The 18,517-nt window shown below is 30.1% G+C and overlaps 1 protein-coding gene across 4 annotated transcripts in view; it reads right to left on the bottom strand.

Moving 5' to 3' along the window:
• ADGRG6 (adhesion G protein-coupled receptor G6) overlaps window positions 1–18,517 on the bottom strand; it is a 183,124-nt gene that overhangs the window by 58,287 nt on the left and 106,320 nt on the right. For all 4 annotated transcript variants that reach the window (XM_074187712.1, XM_074187714.1, XM_074187715.1 and 1 more), the window contains 4 exons: window positions 15,417–15,502; window positions 8,131–8,183; window positions 7,277–7,339; window positions 2,010–2,152 (listed from right to left, as the gene is read on the bottom strand). In XM_074187712.1, coding sequence (XP_074043813.1) covers window positions 2,010–2,152; window positions 7,277–7,339; window positions 8,131–8,183; window positions 15,417–15,502 — 345 coding nt within the window. The remainder of the gene's footprint in view (window positions 1–2,009; window positions 2,153–7,276; window positions 7,340–8,130; window positions 8,184–15,416; window positions 15,503–18,517) is intronic.

The following is an 18,517-nucleotide window of genomic DNA, read 5'->3' as shown; positions in this document are numbered from 1 at the left end:
CTTGCACAGTACTACATGGTGTTATAAATTCTGGGGATATGAAAGAAAAAGAAATGAAGAAATCATGAAAGAATCATTGTACTCAATAGAATACATTCTACTATTGTGAATATATCTGAGCCAAGAAGTATTTTTTCAGTAGAAATGGGTGGGCTATTACTGTTAACTCCTATCAATCCTTTTCATACTTGATATTAAATATAACTTACATAGTAGACTCAAGAAGATTCATGTTATTTCTGAAGAACATCTATCTACAAACAAAAGCCAGTTACAGCATTTATATCACCTTCCATCTATTAGTTTCTCAAAGGATGTTCTATCTACTTTAGTTCTATTTTATCTTTCTTTTGTTCACTTTTTTGTTATTTGGGGGGGCAGTTAAGGAATCACTGTTTAGAACAGTGAAATTCTCCAACATTTTTAGGCATATAAATTTAGAAAAGTGGGAAATGTCTCAGATGCTGCTATTGCATGAATTGTCTTTTTTTTCTGGTAACTATCTCATCTCCTGTAATAGATTCTAAGGTTTTTGAGAGTAGTAGTCATGTCTTACTGGTCTTTGGTCCCATTCCTGTGCTCCTTTATTTCCTTCAGGCTTTAATACAATATAGTTAGGTCCTGATTAAATTGAATTAAAAAACTTATAGAATGAATGTATATATTAGAATCTATGTTATTTAAAGTTATATTCATATAAAATAAGGTCATTGCTTACAATCCAATAGAAAATATGTAGTGTGAAGAACACAATTATTTCACATGATTCATTATTCATGCTATTTGGGATCTAGCTACATCTTGCATGTACTAGGTGCCTAAGGTTTACTTGATTGAAATATTTTTACATTCTTTCATAATAGCTTCATTTTACAATAGTCACTGACTATAAAGTGATTTATGCTATTTTGTACTTCTGTCTCTATGACAGTTTTGAAGTCATAGTTACAAAAAATGAGAAGCTCCTGAAATCATTTTTGGAGAACTAGAAAGTTTATTGTTTTAGATTCCTTACTATATCTTAAGTTCTAGTTTATATGAAATAGATTAGATAAGAAATTTCCAAATGAACAAAGATTCTTATTTCATCCATGATGGAGAGCGGCATGATCAAGACTTAGGGGTCTGTAGATTATGAGCTTAAAGAAGATTCAGCGATCATTTGTCTATGCTCCTATGGTCTGTGTAGGATTGTATAGCCCTTCAGAAATGGGGTTCAAAAGCATTTCTTCCAAATTCAAGATCAAGCACCTTATCCACCGTGCTGCATTGCCTCTCAGTCTATAACTACATCTATAATTTAGCCTTACTGATAGTATAGGCATCTTTATGGCTGCTAGGTAAATTTACCTATGCTAATAGATTAGGAGAGATTCCAATTATATCAATTCTTAAAAGATATAGGAATATAATGGGGAGGTCTTGAAATTTCATATTTTTATCCATCTGTTGTGCAGTCAATGTCGTATATGATGAGACTTGCAATTCTTATATGATTTTGTGAATTTATGCATGATGGAAGTATGTCTAGGTCTTGAAAAGCAAAGCCATCTTGTTTAGAATTTTCAGTAGGTAAGCCAATAGATCTTGTTTCTTTATGGTTCTTCATGCTTCTGAGTGAGGTCTTGATTTATTCAAAATTGCCAAGAATGTCTTGTAACTGCACCATACACACTTGTTCCACAGTATAAAGTATGACAATTTTATGTTTAAAATGCTACTAGAAATTAAGTGTTTCTAACATTTCTAACATAGTACCGATTTTTTCAACTAATGAATTGAGAAAGGGAAGACATGGAAGTCAGTATAGCTACAGTGTCTAGCTTATTCCTGGCAATCAAAGGGACTTTGTATTTAAGTACAAAGAAGAACAGCTAAATACAGATTTTATTACAGGTGAATACCAGGAAGACTAATAAGAGTTTTTGAATTTTAACAAAAAGTCTTTTTTATAAAAAGCTAAAAAACACAAAATATTCAGAAACTAAAAGTAAATAAGAGCAACTTACCAATTTGCTTCACAATGACGGTATACAGCTTCAAACCATCACCTAATGATTCATTGCTTCCTATGAGCCTCTGCTGAATGAGTTGGCCTTCCAAGCTGATATTATTAGTAGCATTATAAACTAAAAGAGCCAAAATCATCAACCTAGGAAAAACAACATTTTCAATAATTGGTTTTAAAAAACCTATGGAAGGAAACTCACGGAAGTTCTTTCCACCATTTTTACACATAATCTTTAAGAATAAAAGAACAAACACTGAAATATTCTTTGGGTTTTATCATGTAGAAGGCATATACCAACAGGTTGACTTGGCAGATTTCACTGTCCATAAAGTTTACCATAGTATTTTCCTTCTCAATAATATTTCTCATTTTTAATGGTCTTGAATCTCTAACATGAGAAATATCTGAGTGATGATAATATCTTAATATAGATTATGTGATTATATGATTAAATTAATTATCAGGCCTAGGGAACATGGATTGCAAAGGCCAAATAGATGACCTATTAAATGGTATTTCCAGTTCACAAAATCAATATAGTTAGAGCTGGAAGAGACCTTAGAGATCATCTAGTTTCACTACCTTGTTTTCCATATGAGGAAACCAAGATATTTAAAATTTAACTGTCTTGCCCAAGGTCACATGAGTAATAAATAATCATGCCTAAAGAAGTTAAACACTTTCAGTAAGACCAAAAGTTGCCATACTGCCTCATAAAGAAAGGTAATGTGTTGGCTCAAAAATGCAATAAATTTAAAATTTAAAAAGTAGTGCTTTATTTGTTTTAACCCTTATCTTTTGAAATATTAGACAATAGTGAGAAAAACCTTCACATATCTTTTATGAGAAACTAGTATAATATTGGGGAAAAAATAACTAAAAAACTAAAGAACATTAGCAATGATTAAAAAATGTTTTTAACTTTTTCCTTCCTAAAGAGAAGAAATATATTTAAAATCTATCCATATTTAAATATATTTTTAATTATTTAATTTATAGTACAATTGGGATAGAAGTATTTTACAGATGCTTTTGTAGAAGATTTGGTAAAAAAAAAATTCATAACTTTCTTTGCCTAGATATCCATCAAAGAAATAAATGTCTAACTTCATATTTGGATATTACCCTTACTTATAAAGGTATTTTGAAGACTATCATTACTATGAGAGCCAGCCTGGTATATAATGTATAGTCTTAAATCCAGGAAGACCATTATTCAAGTCTAGACTTTGATGCATGATAGTTATATGACCTCAGACAAAATTAACTAACCTTTCAGTGCTTTCTAAGTAACTGTCTAAAACTAATACATGCACTTGGAAAGGAAGTTTCTTTAGATAGGGAGTTCCCAATAGTAATAAAATCAGTCCCAGTCTCTATTCCTATAGGTAACAATGACTAAACATCATTTACAGAACCAAAATTATGTCAATTCAAAATTCTGTCTTTAGGTTAATAATAAAAAAAATTTACTCAAAAAACGCCTTACAATTTACAAAATGATTTATATACATTATCTAACTGAGCCTCACAATCCTATAGTATATAGTGAAAAAAATTATTATAGATATAGATAAATATAAACATATCTATCTATATCTACAATCTTAATATATATTCAGAGAGAGAGAGAGAGAGAGAGAGAGAGAGAGAGAGAGAGAGAGAGAGAGGAGAGAGAGAGAGAGGCAACTGGCTGATACTATGGCTATTATAATGCTGGAACTGAAGTCAGAAAGACATGAATTCAGAGTTGGCCTAAAAACACTAAGTAAGATTCCGGTCAAGTCTCTTAGTCTCTATCTGCCTCAGTTTCCTCATCTATAAGATAAAGATAAAAATGAAGATAATAGTAATTACATCACAGCATAGTTGTGTAAATAATATGAATTAATATTTGTAAATGGTTTGCCAGATTTAAAGAACTATATTTAAATTTTGTTGTTATTATTATTCCCATTTTACAAATGAGGAAACTGAATTTCAGTGTGGCTTAAGCAAGTGACTTATTTAAAATGCCATGGATAGTAAGTAATTCTTATTGTCTTTCATTGTTCCTGGAAAGCAGTCAAAAACCACTGCCTTGGTACCACTTGAATCTTCTGCATTTATATCTGAAGATATATTCTTTTTTGATAGATGGAACCACTTGAAATGGTACATAGTGCAAACTTTGTACAAACCAGAAAGAAAATATTTCTTTGCCACAAACTGTTTTTGTTCTATGGATATTCACAACTGACTGTTTTTGTGATGCTGGTTACTAGAAGAGTTATAGTAAAGAAGATTTAATTTTTTAAAATTTTTTTTAGGTTTTTGCAAGGCAATGGGGTTATGCCCCAATGGGGCTTGCCCAAGGCCACACAGGTAGGTAATTATTAAGTGTCTGAGGCCGGATTTGAACTCAGGTACTCCTGACTCCAGGGCTGGTGCTCTATGCACTGCGCCACCTAACCACCCCTAGTAAAGAAGATTCAAAAAGGTTAAAGTTGTCCTTCTGGATAAGGATCCTCTTGGGGTTCATTTGCTACCTGAGGAGCAACTATATGGCTCAACTATTGGAACAGACTTCACAAGAAAGACTACAAGTTATTTAACAGTGGAGTAGAAGGAAGCAGCACCATTTGGTTGGGCTAGGGAAAAAAGTCTTGTGGCTATTTCAAAGAAAGGGCTTGCAGAAAATCTTCCTTTTTAGATCATGAAAGAAATGCCTCAAAACCATAAAGCAAAAAAAAAAATCAGTATTCTATTTAAATGGAATAACCCCCATCACAGGATTATTCATCGTTATAATAATAATAATAGTTTTCATTAGTGAGAGTGAGGGTGGCATAATAAATGGAAAGTCAGTCTCGGAACTGCAAAATTCAGGTTCAAGTTCTTTCTCTGATGCCTGCTATGTAATACTGGTCAAGACCCCTATGCTCTGGACAGCTCCTTAAGGATACAAATTGTAAAGAAAAATGTCAATCTCAGTTAATACAGGGAGATTCTTTATTCAGGAGCACCTTTGGCCAATGAAATCCCAGGTATAGCTCCCCATTTGAGCCTCTCTGTGGTGATTTAAAACTATGATGTAAGTATGACAAACACTCTAAGGAGAAACTCTGATGCATATTAGTAATTCATGTACAGTTTAAGGTCTAGGAAAGTTGCCTAGGGCACTGAGAAAATAAACATGAAAATAACAGCCATCCTTGTGATGGAAAATGTCATCTACATCCAGAGAAAGAACTATGGAGTCTGAATGCAGACTAACGCACACTACTTTCAATTTTTTAAATATTCATTTTATGTTTTATGCTTTTTTTCTTCTGATTCTTCTTTCACAACATGATTAATATGGAAATATGTTTTTTTAAAAAGAAAATAAAGGTCAATCAACCTTTAACTTTCACAGGTTTCATAAGCATATATATAAATATATATTATATATATATATATTGTTCTCATTTTACAGATAAGGAAACTGGCTCAGAGTGATATGTTCATATTTACATAGCTAACAAATTTTTGGATTTCAATCCATGTCTTCCTGCTTCATATCCAATATTTCACCCACTATATAATGATGGTTTACACAAAAATGAGGGCTTTCAAAATTGATTTACAAAAAGAATTCGCAGATTCAAATAGAAAAACAAATCTGTATTTCTCTGATGGATTCCTAGGCAAAGAAAATTTTTGTATTTACTTTCAACTTTTATAAAAAAAAATTTAACTGGACAGAATGATGAGAATAATAAAAAATATTCTAAATAGTAACCCCAGCTATCATTATAAAAGTAGCTACAAGACATAAAACAAAAAACTACGCATTGAATAGCAATAACAATAACAGTAAAATGAGATAATCTTATTGACATAATTTACAAAACAATTGACTATTTCCCATTATCAAATACTTTTCAAGTGTTTTAATGTCATTTTGAGTTTGCCTACATAATTTGGAAACTATTTACCAAAAATCATTTTGTGTTGGTAATATAGTATAGATTAAATATTAGTTTTTAATTTCAAGTGTTCCTGAATGGTTTCCTTCATGGTAGGAATATGACTGGAATTAAGAACTTTATACATTTGTCTGCTTATGTGCTAATTTCAATGTAAAATTGCAATTTGAGATCATGAAATAATGAAAACTCAGGAATCTTTTTCTTGAGTGACTTTTGAATTTAAAAAAAGAGAGAAAACATTTTAAGGAATAAATTTAAGGATTTTATATAATAATTCACCTATTTCAGATGTCTTACTTTAATACTTCCATCAGTCACAACTTTCTAATAAATGCTAATTCCTATTATGTTAAAAGTTTCATCCCAAGAGGCAAAAAGAGAGTAGATATTAGTATTTGAAAAATGAATTTGAACTTGACCCTTCATAAAATATTGTTTGATTTCAGTAACAATGAACATTTATTAAGTAGATACAATGTTTCTTGCACTGATCTATATGCCAGAGACAGAAATATTTTCATGGACAATGTATTCTATTGGTAGGGGTGGAAACCTATCACATACAGATAAATTTAAATATGTATAATTTGGGAAGCAGGAGAAGAAAAACAAGTATCATGAAAGACTTCTTGTAGCATATGAACCTTAACCTGGGTGTTGAAGGAGCTACAGATTCTAGGAGGTGGAAGTCAGGAAGGAGAGCAGGTAAAACAGGTAGGCTAGTTCATTTGGTGAGGTGAGGAGGTAAAAGTAATGTGAAAATTGCATGAACATCATATTCTTCTATAGAGACTGTCAAATATACCTTCAAGAACAAGACCTAATGCCACATTTTATTTGGTATGGAGTCAAAATTTATTCACTGTTAGTTTATTCCCTAATTTTTCCTTATGTTATCAGAGCCTTTTTCACATATTTTCTAAAAGTACAACTATGTTGATAGAACCTTTAAAAAAAGTACCCCAAAAGTAATTATGTCATACATGAAACTAAGGGAGCAAAATTTGACTGATAACCTCTAAAATAAGTGATCTTAAAGATAGTTTTTCTCTTATGCATAATATCTAATTATATATGAATATATGTACTCACAAATGTTCATACACACATCAGAAAGATACATACAAACATAGCTAAATACATAGATACATAGGAAAAATCACTATCTCAAACCTTACTCTACTATCTATGAATCCAAAAGGAATGGATCCCCTGGATTCAAAGCTTAGAGAAAGAAGAATTGGAAGAGATTGGCTATCTTTGGTGGTTGGAAATGCTGGAATATAAATTGAGCCTCTAACAATATTGTTACCTTTGATCATCTTCAATACTTCTTTTGACTTTTATCTTTTCTTCTCCAGTGTTTAGATGAAGACTATAAATGCAAAGGAATATACTGATCACAATAATGAGAATCAATTATCTATGACATACACAGCACTGAGAAATAAAAAGGTATAAAATATAGTACCTTCTCTCAAGAAACTTATAGCCTGGATGGTAAGGTGAGAGAAATTTTAATTAACTATTTATTATTTAACTTCACGTTAATTAATAAATAATAACACTCATCTATATCAGAATTAGACCTATGATTGTATTATATTAGGGAATTTCTAGTGAGAAAATTCCCTCTGGAAGTTTAGAGTTATACCCACTCTTCAAGGTAGAAAGTTGCCTATTGAATCGAAAAGTCACTTCCTTGGGTTCACTCAGTTTATATCTGAACTTTAATCTAGATCTTTCTTACTGAGCTGCCTCTCTCTTATTATAAAGTATTATTATAAAGTTATAAAGTATTAATATTCATACTTCACAGAAGAAGAAACAAACTTAGAGAGGTAGTGGATCATTTATGGTTATATGCCTGGTGATCTTCAGGTCCCTGAAGACTTAGGTTCAGTGTTGTTTAAATTTTTTTCCTACTATTCTAAGCTAATTCTTAGTGGAGTCACTAAAGTTTCTAGAGAGAGGGCTGGCACATATAGAGTAGGGTTTAACAAGATTAGTAATGTATGTGTATATAAGTGAGCATCCACATGCTATATATTTATTACTAAACCATATATACTATGTTATATACAAATTAAAGGTATTACATGTAGTGTAGATCTTAGAAAAAACAATGTTGCTTGTAAATATTAAATAAAAACTTCAACCATTTACCTGATATTGACCACATAGACTGTGTAATTCCAATTTTGAAATGTAGAGTTGAGCTGAAAAATACAACATATTAATCAAAGAGAGAAGGGGTAAGGTTCTTTTTTAAGGGGGAAAAAAACCTTTTGACTAAAATAGACAACTTTTTTTCAAAATACTATATACTTATTAGCAGGAAACATCAGTAAAACACTCCTCTTTTTCTGTCTTCTTAATCTACATCTCAGTGAACATCAAGGGAAAGAACATGTGCAAAAGAGACTTTTAGGATACAATGCTACCAAGGCACTAGACAGCAATCTACTAAAGCAAATGAATATTCCTAGAGAACACATAATTCCCTTTAAGTAGATTTCACTTATTTATTTTATGATAGCCCATAATCAAATTACATTTACTTTTTAACTGAGAAAAATGAATTGACCACAGTTTTTGAAGACTATTACTCAACCAATAAAATAATATTTAAAACTTAATTTAAAAAAATTAAAGTAGTATTTAACTTAGAAATATCCTGGGAAATAACTAAAAATAAATTTGTTGCTCCCCTCTCCATCCCCATGAAATTAGACATTTCATGCTACTCTATGAGATTTCTTGTGCCTTTCATTAAGTAAGACATTAGACTTTTTCTTGGATTGCAAAAAAAAAAAGGAAATAAAACAGTACACTAATGCTTTCATTTGCAAAAACCAAAATAAATATAAGTTCCTGAAACATTTACTTCACCACTCCTCCTTTAATTATTATTTTTTTTTATTAAGGGAGTAAAATTCTTCTAAAACTAGGAGCACAAGTCAAGTCTAGCTTCACAGGACTTAAGAAAATAGAGATCAACAAGTACAAGCCAAGAAAAGACTGTTTCCTCTGATTATGTAGTAGGGTTTTCATATAAATACAATAACAATTTTTTAAAATTGTTTTTCTTATTCCTCTAGATAGCTGATTTCAGAAAAAAGTAGAGGGAAGGGAGGTTCTACATTGTCTGGTTATGATTTGATTTCACTCGTTTTTCTGAAATTCGTTACAAGAATACAGAAGACATTTTCTTTAAAAAAAGCCACATTCCAAATTTTTTGCCCTTGATGGAGTAAATTAACACTTATAAAGTTTTTTTCAATTATTTGGAAAACACATACTTCAGACTAAAAGATTTTAAGGGAAAAAAGTACAAGTCCTTGGGTCTTTTCTTTGATGGTTTTCCATTGTTTGTTAAGGACAGATTTGTAATTTATTTTATCACATATAGTGTTTTAGGTAAAACAATCCTTGATTTCCATCTATGAACCTACATAGCAGTAACATGGCATCATGGCATGGGGTTAGGGGGACAGAGGAGAGAGAGAGAGAAAAAAAAAGAGAGAGAAAGAAAAAGAACACTAATTCTGGAGTTAGGAAGACTTAGGTTCAGGTCCTGACAACTTTAATGAAGGTGATAGATTCTAGGCAAGTAACATAACATCTTAGTGCAGCAGTATCTTTAAAAATAGTTTGTAGTGAAGGTGCAAACCTGCATAAGCAAAGGAAATTCATCCCTGGGAGTGCTAAGAACCCAAGTGATGAATTTCCCTAAAATAAAGAAATTGCAGATGAGATCCAAAAAGTAATATTAATCTAATAAATAGTTCTTTGATTTGTTACAAGAATTTCTTGTTCCTCGGGGTTTGAGTTAAAAAAAGCTTATTAAAAGAAGAAAAAATAGGTTAAACATTTTATATTTAGCTTACTACTTAGAAAAAATGCAAAGAAACCATCTTAAATGAAACTTCCAAAGCAAAAATTCAGGTTTTTGACTCAAGATTTATTATAGCTAAAGAAAATGTTGGCTAATATTCCTAGAAGTAAAGAACACTTGGAATTTTTGTATATTATCATGACCAATGTAAGTCTGTTTAAGATCTACCTTTATCATCATATGCAAATTCTGACTTTATTACATGAAATTTAAAACATGTAAAATTAAACCTTACTATAAATCAAAATAACTTATTTACTAATGGTGATGATAAAAGCACATAAATTCAGACATAGACTATAGTATGGAGAACTATGTATGCATATAGAAATATATACATGTGTATGCATTTCCATAAAAATCTTTATATCTATACATACATATGGCCTATGTGTATACATTTTCTTTCTTGTTATCATAAACTACAGGGAAATATATAGACATATAAAGTATATGTACATATGCGTACAGACACATTCTTCCAATGTATAAATGCATATCTACTACTTTGTAGTTGAATTTATATCTCATTTCCATAATGAAAGAAACGTAATTTTTGTACTAAATTTTAAGTGGAAGTAAAGATAGTTTTCATTGATAAATATTGACTAGAAGACAATATTCTCATAAAGAAAGGCAATTTCCTAGATAGATTGTTTCTTTCTCAGAGTTAATATTCTGGGGTTTTCTACTTATTATAGTTATAGAATATTATAGGTATGTCTTAAATTTACAAGCTTGGGTTTCTCATGTAGTAAATTCAGGATATTTAAATTATCTCTCTGGTGAAGATGGAAGACCTTTTCATTATCTAATATTCATCATGAGATTACACAAAAAACACCACTGTTATGTATTACAAATAGTCTTCAATTTTAGAAAAAAAAATCTAACATTTTAATTAGTTATAACTAATATCTAGTGAAAGAACAGAATTTTTAATTTAAAGTTATTTCATCTAAAATAAAGAAGTACATAAATGTCTTTATTTTAACAATTCATATTACAAAGATAGATAGATAGATAGATAGATAGATAGATAGATAGATAGATAGATAGATAGATAGATAGAATATATTTCAGGACTATTTTTCCAGACTTAAATTGCACATAATTTCATGATAGAAAGATAATTTTTGGAATTTGGAAAAAACATTATTTTGACCAACAAAGAGTCAATTTTCCTATAGTTTAACAAGCCTTGATTCCATCTCAAAGCAATTTGATTTAAGTATTACTTTTTCTTTGAATAATATTATTTTAATAGACAATAAAATCAACATAAGAATGATTCAGAAGCACAGAAAATGAGGAATAATTATGTATATTTGTGGATTTGCATTACCATGCTAGATAGTGTCTGTCACTATGTCTCTTTCTTCCTCTCAAACCAACTCTCTATCTTTTTCCCCTTTTCTTCTCCCCTATCTTCTCTTCCCATATACATATATATTCATACAGTACATAATTTTTATCATCTGACTCAAATTCACTTGAGGTAGGAATCTAAGACATATTAGAAGGGTCACAGTTAGTCTCATAAAAGTGGTGAAAAGATTGCCTGGAAAATCCAACTGCTTGTCTCCCGTGAGCATATTATTAATATTAATATTAATATATGTAAAAATATTTTGTACTTTTAATAATATAGTTCCTTTCTGTATCTTGGTAGGTAAATTCTCAAATATTTTGTCATTTTAAAAATATTTTATTTTTCCCCAATTGCATATTGTGAAAATATTTATTTTATTACATACATGTTAAATATATTCAATAACTTTCTTACTCTCCCATAATAATATTAGATGATGGTATTTTCTCTATGGATGAGGTTTAATTCATTGGTTAACATAAAGAATTTCTTTGTGAATTGTCATTTCTGGTGGATTCTATTAACTCTAGTTAAGAATAGGATTAAGGACAACTAGGTCCAGGATAAGATTAGTCCATATAATTCAAGAAAGAGAACTTTTTAGAACAGTCTAGAGTATTCCTACATAATGTTTCTCTTACTCTTGCATACTATAGTTCATACTGTAGTCAACTGACTCTCCCTCACTTTTTTATTTTTTATATAACATGAAAAAATTCAAAAACATCAACAGTTCCCTGTTTTCCTGTGGTCAAAATGTATTAGAAATCTTCTTTTTTATATAAAATTTACTTCTTGTGTTTGATGTTGCAAGCATGCATTTCTTTCAAATATATGTGTGTGTGTGTGTATATGTGTATATATATATATATATATATATATATATATACATATACATATACATATACAATTTGTGTGGCTGAAAAAATAAAATGTTATGATAGAACTTCATTAGGTAACTATTCGGAAGACCATAGGAACTCAAGCAAAAGAGCCCCATGGCATGATGAGAACGACTCAGAGAAAGTCCCAGAAAACAAATACTAGGACTCATTGCTCATTGTCTCTTCTTTTTCTCTAAGAGCAGGAACATCATAAAATCTCTTGCCTTTCTCTGCCTGTCTAGGAATTTGAATAACATTAGACATCTAAAAATTTGTCTTTTTTTCTGAAACTTTTCCCTGATAGCTGCTTTCTCTATTTCTAATTCATTTTTGTGGTATTTCACATCTTTTCCTTCCAATGTTTCTCATTTTTACCACTTTTTAATAGGTATGTCTTTTCTGCCTTACTTTGGAAAAATAATATGTATATATGAATTACTGGTAGAAGTTATTAAAGCTAAATTTCTCAGGCAAAACAGGAATGCAAGGATGGTTCTACCTAAGCAAAATAATCAACATAATCAATCATGTTAAAAGCAAAATTAACCAAAACCAGATGATAAATAGATGCAGAAAAATTCTTTGACAAAGTACAAAATTTAAAAGACAAAGGAACACAAAAGAAAAAACACTCAATATAGGGATGGAGGAATCTTTTAAAATATGGTAAAATAAATATTTCTTAAAACCCAAAAGCAAGAATTATAAGCAACAGACAAACACTAAGAAACTTTTCCAATAAATACAGAAATAATGCAAGAATGATTCCTTTTCTTGCTGAGTTCTAGAAATGTTGTAGCATCAAACTAAAGCAATAAGAGTAAGAAATTCAAGGTATAAAGATAGCTAAGGAGGAAACAGAGCTGCTGGTGCAGTAGATAAAGTGCCAGGTCTGGAATCAGGACTTTATCTTCCTGAATTCAAATTTGGTCTCATATCTGTATGACCCTAGACAAGTCACCTAACCCTCTTTTCCAGTCACTTCATCTGTAAAACTGACTGGAGAAGGAAAAAGCAAATCACCCCCAGATCTTTGCTAAGAAAACCCCAAAAAGGGTTTCTTCAAAGGGAAATAAATTCAAAATGCATAAAATATTAGGAATTCAGTCTACTAAGAATTACTTAATACCTGTATAAACTCTTTTATAAAATGTTCCTTGAAGAAATAAGAAATAACTTAAAAGACTAGAGACATATATTCAATGTTAATAACTAGACTGTGCCAGAATAATACAAATTTCAATACTATGAAAATTAATTTACAAATTTAGTGTTATTCAAATATAATAAATCAAAGAGGTATTTTATATAACAAATACAGAGAACCATGGAAAGACATGAAGTTAGCGAAATAAGCAGAGGTAAGAAACCAAAAATACACAATGAGCCCAACAATATAAATGGAAATAACTAACAAAATGATCACAAATGAATGTTGTGACATTTTAATGACCAAATTTGGGCCCAAAGAAGAAATTTAAAAAGATACTTCCCCCCCACCTACTTTTTTGAGAAGTGGACATGAGTGTGGACCATTGCATATCATGTCATATTTTTAAAAATATATTGTTTGATTTTGCTAAAAAAAAAGTTCTCTTCATATTAATTCACATCAGCACCTTCTCTGTAACTGTTAGGTCACTCACCTTTCATGTATTCAGAGATCTTCCTGACTTTAGGCTATCTCTGCTAATTTGTCTTTTACTATTGGAAAATTCTGAGATGATAATAGTAAGAAGAAGAATAAATAGTTGGCATTCTTTCAGATCTTGAGTTTTCAAAAATATTTTATTTACATTATTTCATTCAAGTCTAACAATAACCTTGAAGGTTGCAACTGAAAAGACTACATATATTGTTATCTCCATTTTAGATGAGTAAACTGGCTCAAGGTGAATTATGTGACTTACAAAAAAGATATAGATAATAAGTATCAGGATTTGAATCCATCTACTTGATTCCAATTCTATAAAAATGTTTTAAAGTTACTTTAACTTACAAAACACTTGATTTCTTTTATCACACACTGGGAGGCAAAACTAGAACAGCAAGAAGAGCTGGGGAGGTATAATATCACTGAGAAATGTGCCACTCTCCCAATCTGGCATTGATTGCAGGCAGTAGAATTAAATAAAGGGAAGCAAAACTCCTGAGTTGGTATTTATAAGGCTGAGGCCATTGTGCTACTGATGTGTGTACATGCATACAAGTGCACACATACAAATATACATATATGTGCATGTTTATTTGCATGTGTGTATGGTTGGTAAAACTACCAAACATTTGAGAATAAGAAAGATGGGAAAATGTGACTTGTTAAAATGTAAATAAGGGCTTGCTCTGCATCTCTCTTTACATTCCACATTGCATATACATCAAGAATCTTTGTTACTGGTGTCTATTTTTGATTTTGTTTTGAAAATTCATGGAATAAAAGGCCTACATCTGTTCCATTTATATTGTGCCCTGTTCAGTCTGGTCCTTTGTGAGACCCAATAGATAAGACAGATAATATAATCAAAAAATTGAATGGTGTATATAGATAAAAGATTTTCTTATTGGGTCATGTAGTTTCCATAGAATTGTGCTTCAGCTCCTGAAAATTGGAGTCATTCCTCTGAATGCAGGAACTAATTTTGGGGTTGACAAACATTTAATGTGGGCTATTCAAGAATAAAAGTTAAAATATCGTTAAACTTATGCTAAGCAAACTATCACAATACAGATATAAAAACCAGGGAAAGTCTTACATCAGATGATAACCATCCACTAAATTACCTATTAAATTGCCCTCAACAATCATTATTTTTAATGAATTTTCAAAATTATATATTTTAAGGAGTCTTAATTAAATTCTGACTTTTAAATATTAATGCATGTTATTCTTATTAATATTTAACACTTAAATACAATTACATTTTTTTTAAAAATTATGTTGTCTTTAAAGAAAATGGTGATGTGATTATATTTTCTTACCAATCATCCCTTGGAGATACATGAAATCTGAAGAACATTTAGTATTATGTGCATAAAAATTCAAAATCTTCCTATCTCAAAGGGCCTTTTTCTGTGTCTTATTTATAAAACACTGAATATGATTTTATTATTATTTCTATAATATAGATATGAAATTTTAATGGATTAGAGAAATATAATATTAACTTTGGTATGATAAGAAGAAATAGAAGACCAAAGATGACAAATGTTTTTGCTACTACTTGAATATTATGGTAGAAGATGAAAATCATGTCTTCTATGTTTATTAGAAAAACAACGACTGAACAAAGCCTTTACTCACCCATTCTGCAACCTTGCTCTGTACTTTCACCTCAGGTTGACGTAGAATGTTTTGAATAATCATTGAAATCCGGTAAATTATGCCATCTGTCCATTGAAAATAGCATTTAGAAAAATGCATTCTTTTCATAAGCATACATGTAATTTCAATACAAGTAATAGAAAAAACAAATGGCCTCAAAGAGGCTTTTTCATTTTGTACCTCTAATTATTTTTAAACTCATAAATAACCACGGTTGCTTTCAGCCATCAAATTTAATTATATAGTTCCTGTGTCACTAAATCACATTCTGTATTTTTAGTTGCTTATGTTATTTAGAATTCTATAGCTTCCTGTTTTCTCATTTTTGTCTACTTTCATTCGTTTGTTAAGGTTGTAATTCTGCCTTAATTTATAATACAGATTATAGATGATGACAGATTGAAATATAAAGATTTGAAAAAGATAAGAACAGGAATTGATTTAAACATCAATAAAGAATATATTCTCAAGAATTAAATAAAAATATACAATCAGTCCCATAGATCCTATTTATAATTCTTTTGTTCTTTAGTAATGAATGTACTTAACTTTATTAATTCTCCTACACAGATCACAAGGAGGATGAATTTTTTTGTATCTCAATACTTTAAAGACACAATGCTTGTCAATCTGTAGGCACTTAATAAATACTTGGATTGACCAGAATTTTGCAAAACATAAGCTAATGTTTTGCCACTGAACATTTTCAAGCTTAAATTGATTCTGTATGACTTTAAAACAATCAATGAAATGCAAAAAGAAAGTCATACTTTATCTGCAAGCTAACAAATAATATCCTTTAAAAATCCATACTGATATCTTATTTTGGTATGGAGATGACACCAGTTCTCAAAGACTGTAGTAAAATCCAAACTTTGACAAGTTTTAATAAGCTAGAAAGACTTGCAGAACTATCCTTGACATGGCTATTCTCTGAAGATGAGGAAAAAGAAGAATATTATCAGAAAATAATCACCAAGGGATGGCTTTTGGGCCTTAGGGTTTGGGAGGGAGTTAGAGGCCAATGATTAAATATAAGATCTAAAATATTGCACCTACTTTGAAGGAGGGAATATTTTCACCAATAAAATCATGGATCTCTTGATATAATATAATATGATGATAAATATGGAATTTTAATGATTTTCCCCCCAACTAAATCATTTCCTTGCACCATAAAGGGAAATTTCTAGGGATACCAGTTTTAGTTGTTTATTATTATTATTATTATTATTATTATTATTATTATTATTATTATTGCCTCCATTCTACATTTATTACTAGATTGGTTTTGTGAAATATGGTTCTTCTAATCAAGTCATCATATGAAGAAAACATTCAATGGCTCTCTATTTCTAATCAAAGTAAAATGGAAATCCCTTAGCCTGGTATTTAAGAACCTCCATGATTTGGACACCAGTACGTACTTAATCTAACCCTTGACTGATTTCTTTGTACATCCCTAGACCATAAGGTTCATACTAGAGGAATTTGCTTTGCATTTAAACTCTGAATCCACCAATATCTACCAGAATATTTTACTTGTAGTAGGAGCTTAATAAATGTTTATTAATAAAGGGGGTTAACATAGCACTTTAAAATATTGTCTCATTTTTATCTTTATAACTCTGGGATATAGTCTTATTACTACTGCCATTTTATCAATGAGGAAACTGAGGAAGATAGAGTTTAAATGACTTGCCTGTGATTTTTAATAGTGGATCTGAAATCAAATCTTCCTATCTGATCCAGAGTTCTATCTACTGCATCACCTAGATGCTTCAATTTGTTAAATAAAGGAATGAAACCGGATAAGACAATAAAAGTATTAAAACTACCAATAAGAAAACCTCAGTTCCCATCATCATCATCATCGTCATCATCATCATTATCTGCCAGCATTTGAATCAAACAAAGTCTATAAACACTAGTCTTTAATAAATTTAGATGACCAGGAACAGTTACATTGAAATAAAGTTTTAATACATATGAGTCGGCTTGTTTCAATCTCTTCAATTCACTCAACCTTTTTAATTAACCTGATTTCACATTAATTTTTTAAATGAAGACTGACTTCATCAACAGAAAACTGAAATTGAAGTCAACAGAGGCTGATTTGGAATACTGCTTCCAGTGCTAACTATAGGATCTTGGACTAATCACTTAACTGTCTGAGTCCTTCCAGGAAATAAATATTACTGCTTGACCTATTCTACTTCACAGAGTTAGGGAGGGAAAAAAATACTTTTCAAATGTTAAAGTAATATGTATGTATGTGTGTGTATTACATATGTATATGTAATATATATTTATTTCACTCATGTTTGTATTAATAAATGCTTATTACATACATACATATCACACACACACACACACACACACACACCATTATTTTTATTCTTCTTTGGGACAGTTTAGCTGGTGTTATGTATCCTAACTTTCAGATAACCTAGTAAAGCTCTCCAACAGAGGATGTCTTGAGCATATGAGGAAAACCAGAGCCACAGAGTTCAGAAATATAAGGATCTATGGAAATTTTGATGAACATTTATCAAATACAGTGAGCTGAATATTTTTAAAGCTACCACTAGATGGTGACCTAAAACATAGTATTGGCAAGTTCATAATAGTATGATTCCTTACCACTATCTGGAGCATATATAACTGTTTTTGATGATTAAAAGTTATATTTTAAGGGAAAAAATAAAACAAAGTAGTATGTTATAGGATTTTTAATTATTAAAAATTTTATATTATGAATGCTTATGCATCTCTTAAATGGTTTTACTGTTTTTTTCTTCTTAAACCTTTTCTAACCAACTTTTAAATTTTTGAAAATAAAATTATAATACCAATATCATAAGCAAAGAATGAAATCAATTTATTAATCTAGTCACCTCCTAATAATTATATGGATCAGCAAATGGAAGGACTGAAAAACTAAAAGATAGTTATGTATTATGCTAGTTAATTGACTTGCAAAACTGTTACAAATATTATTTTACTATAATATTTTAAGTGATTGTCAAAAGCCATTAGCTATTTTCTACAAGTAACTTTAAAACCTGACTAGCTAACTC

Source organism: Macrotis lagotis, chromosome 5 (assembly GCF_037893015.1).
Source record: "Macrotis lagotis isolate mMagLag1 chromosome 5, bilby.v1.9.chrom.fasta, whole genome shotgun sequence".
Classification (NCBI taxonomy): Eukaryota; Metazoa; Chordata; class Mammalia; order Peramelemorphia; family Peramelidae; genus Macrotis; species Macrotis lagotis.
The sequence above is the reverse complement of the archived record's forward strand: the minus strand, read 5'-3'. Positions and strand labels throughout refer to the sequence as shown.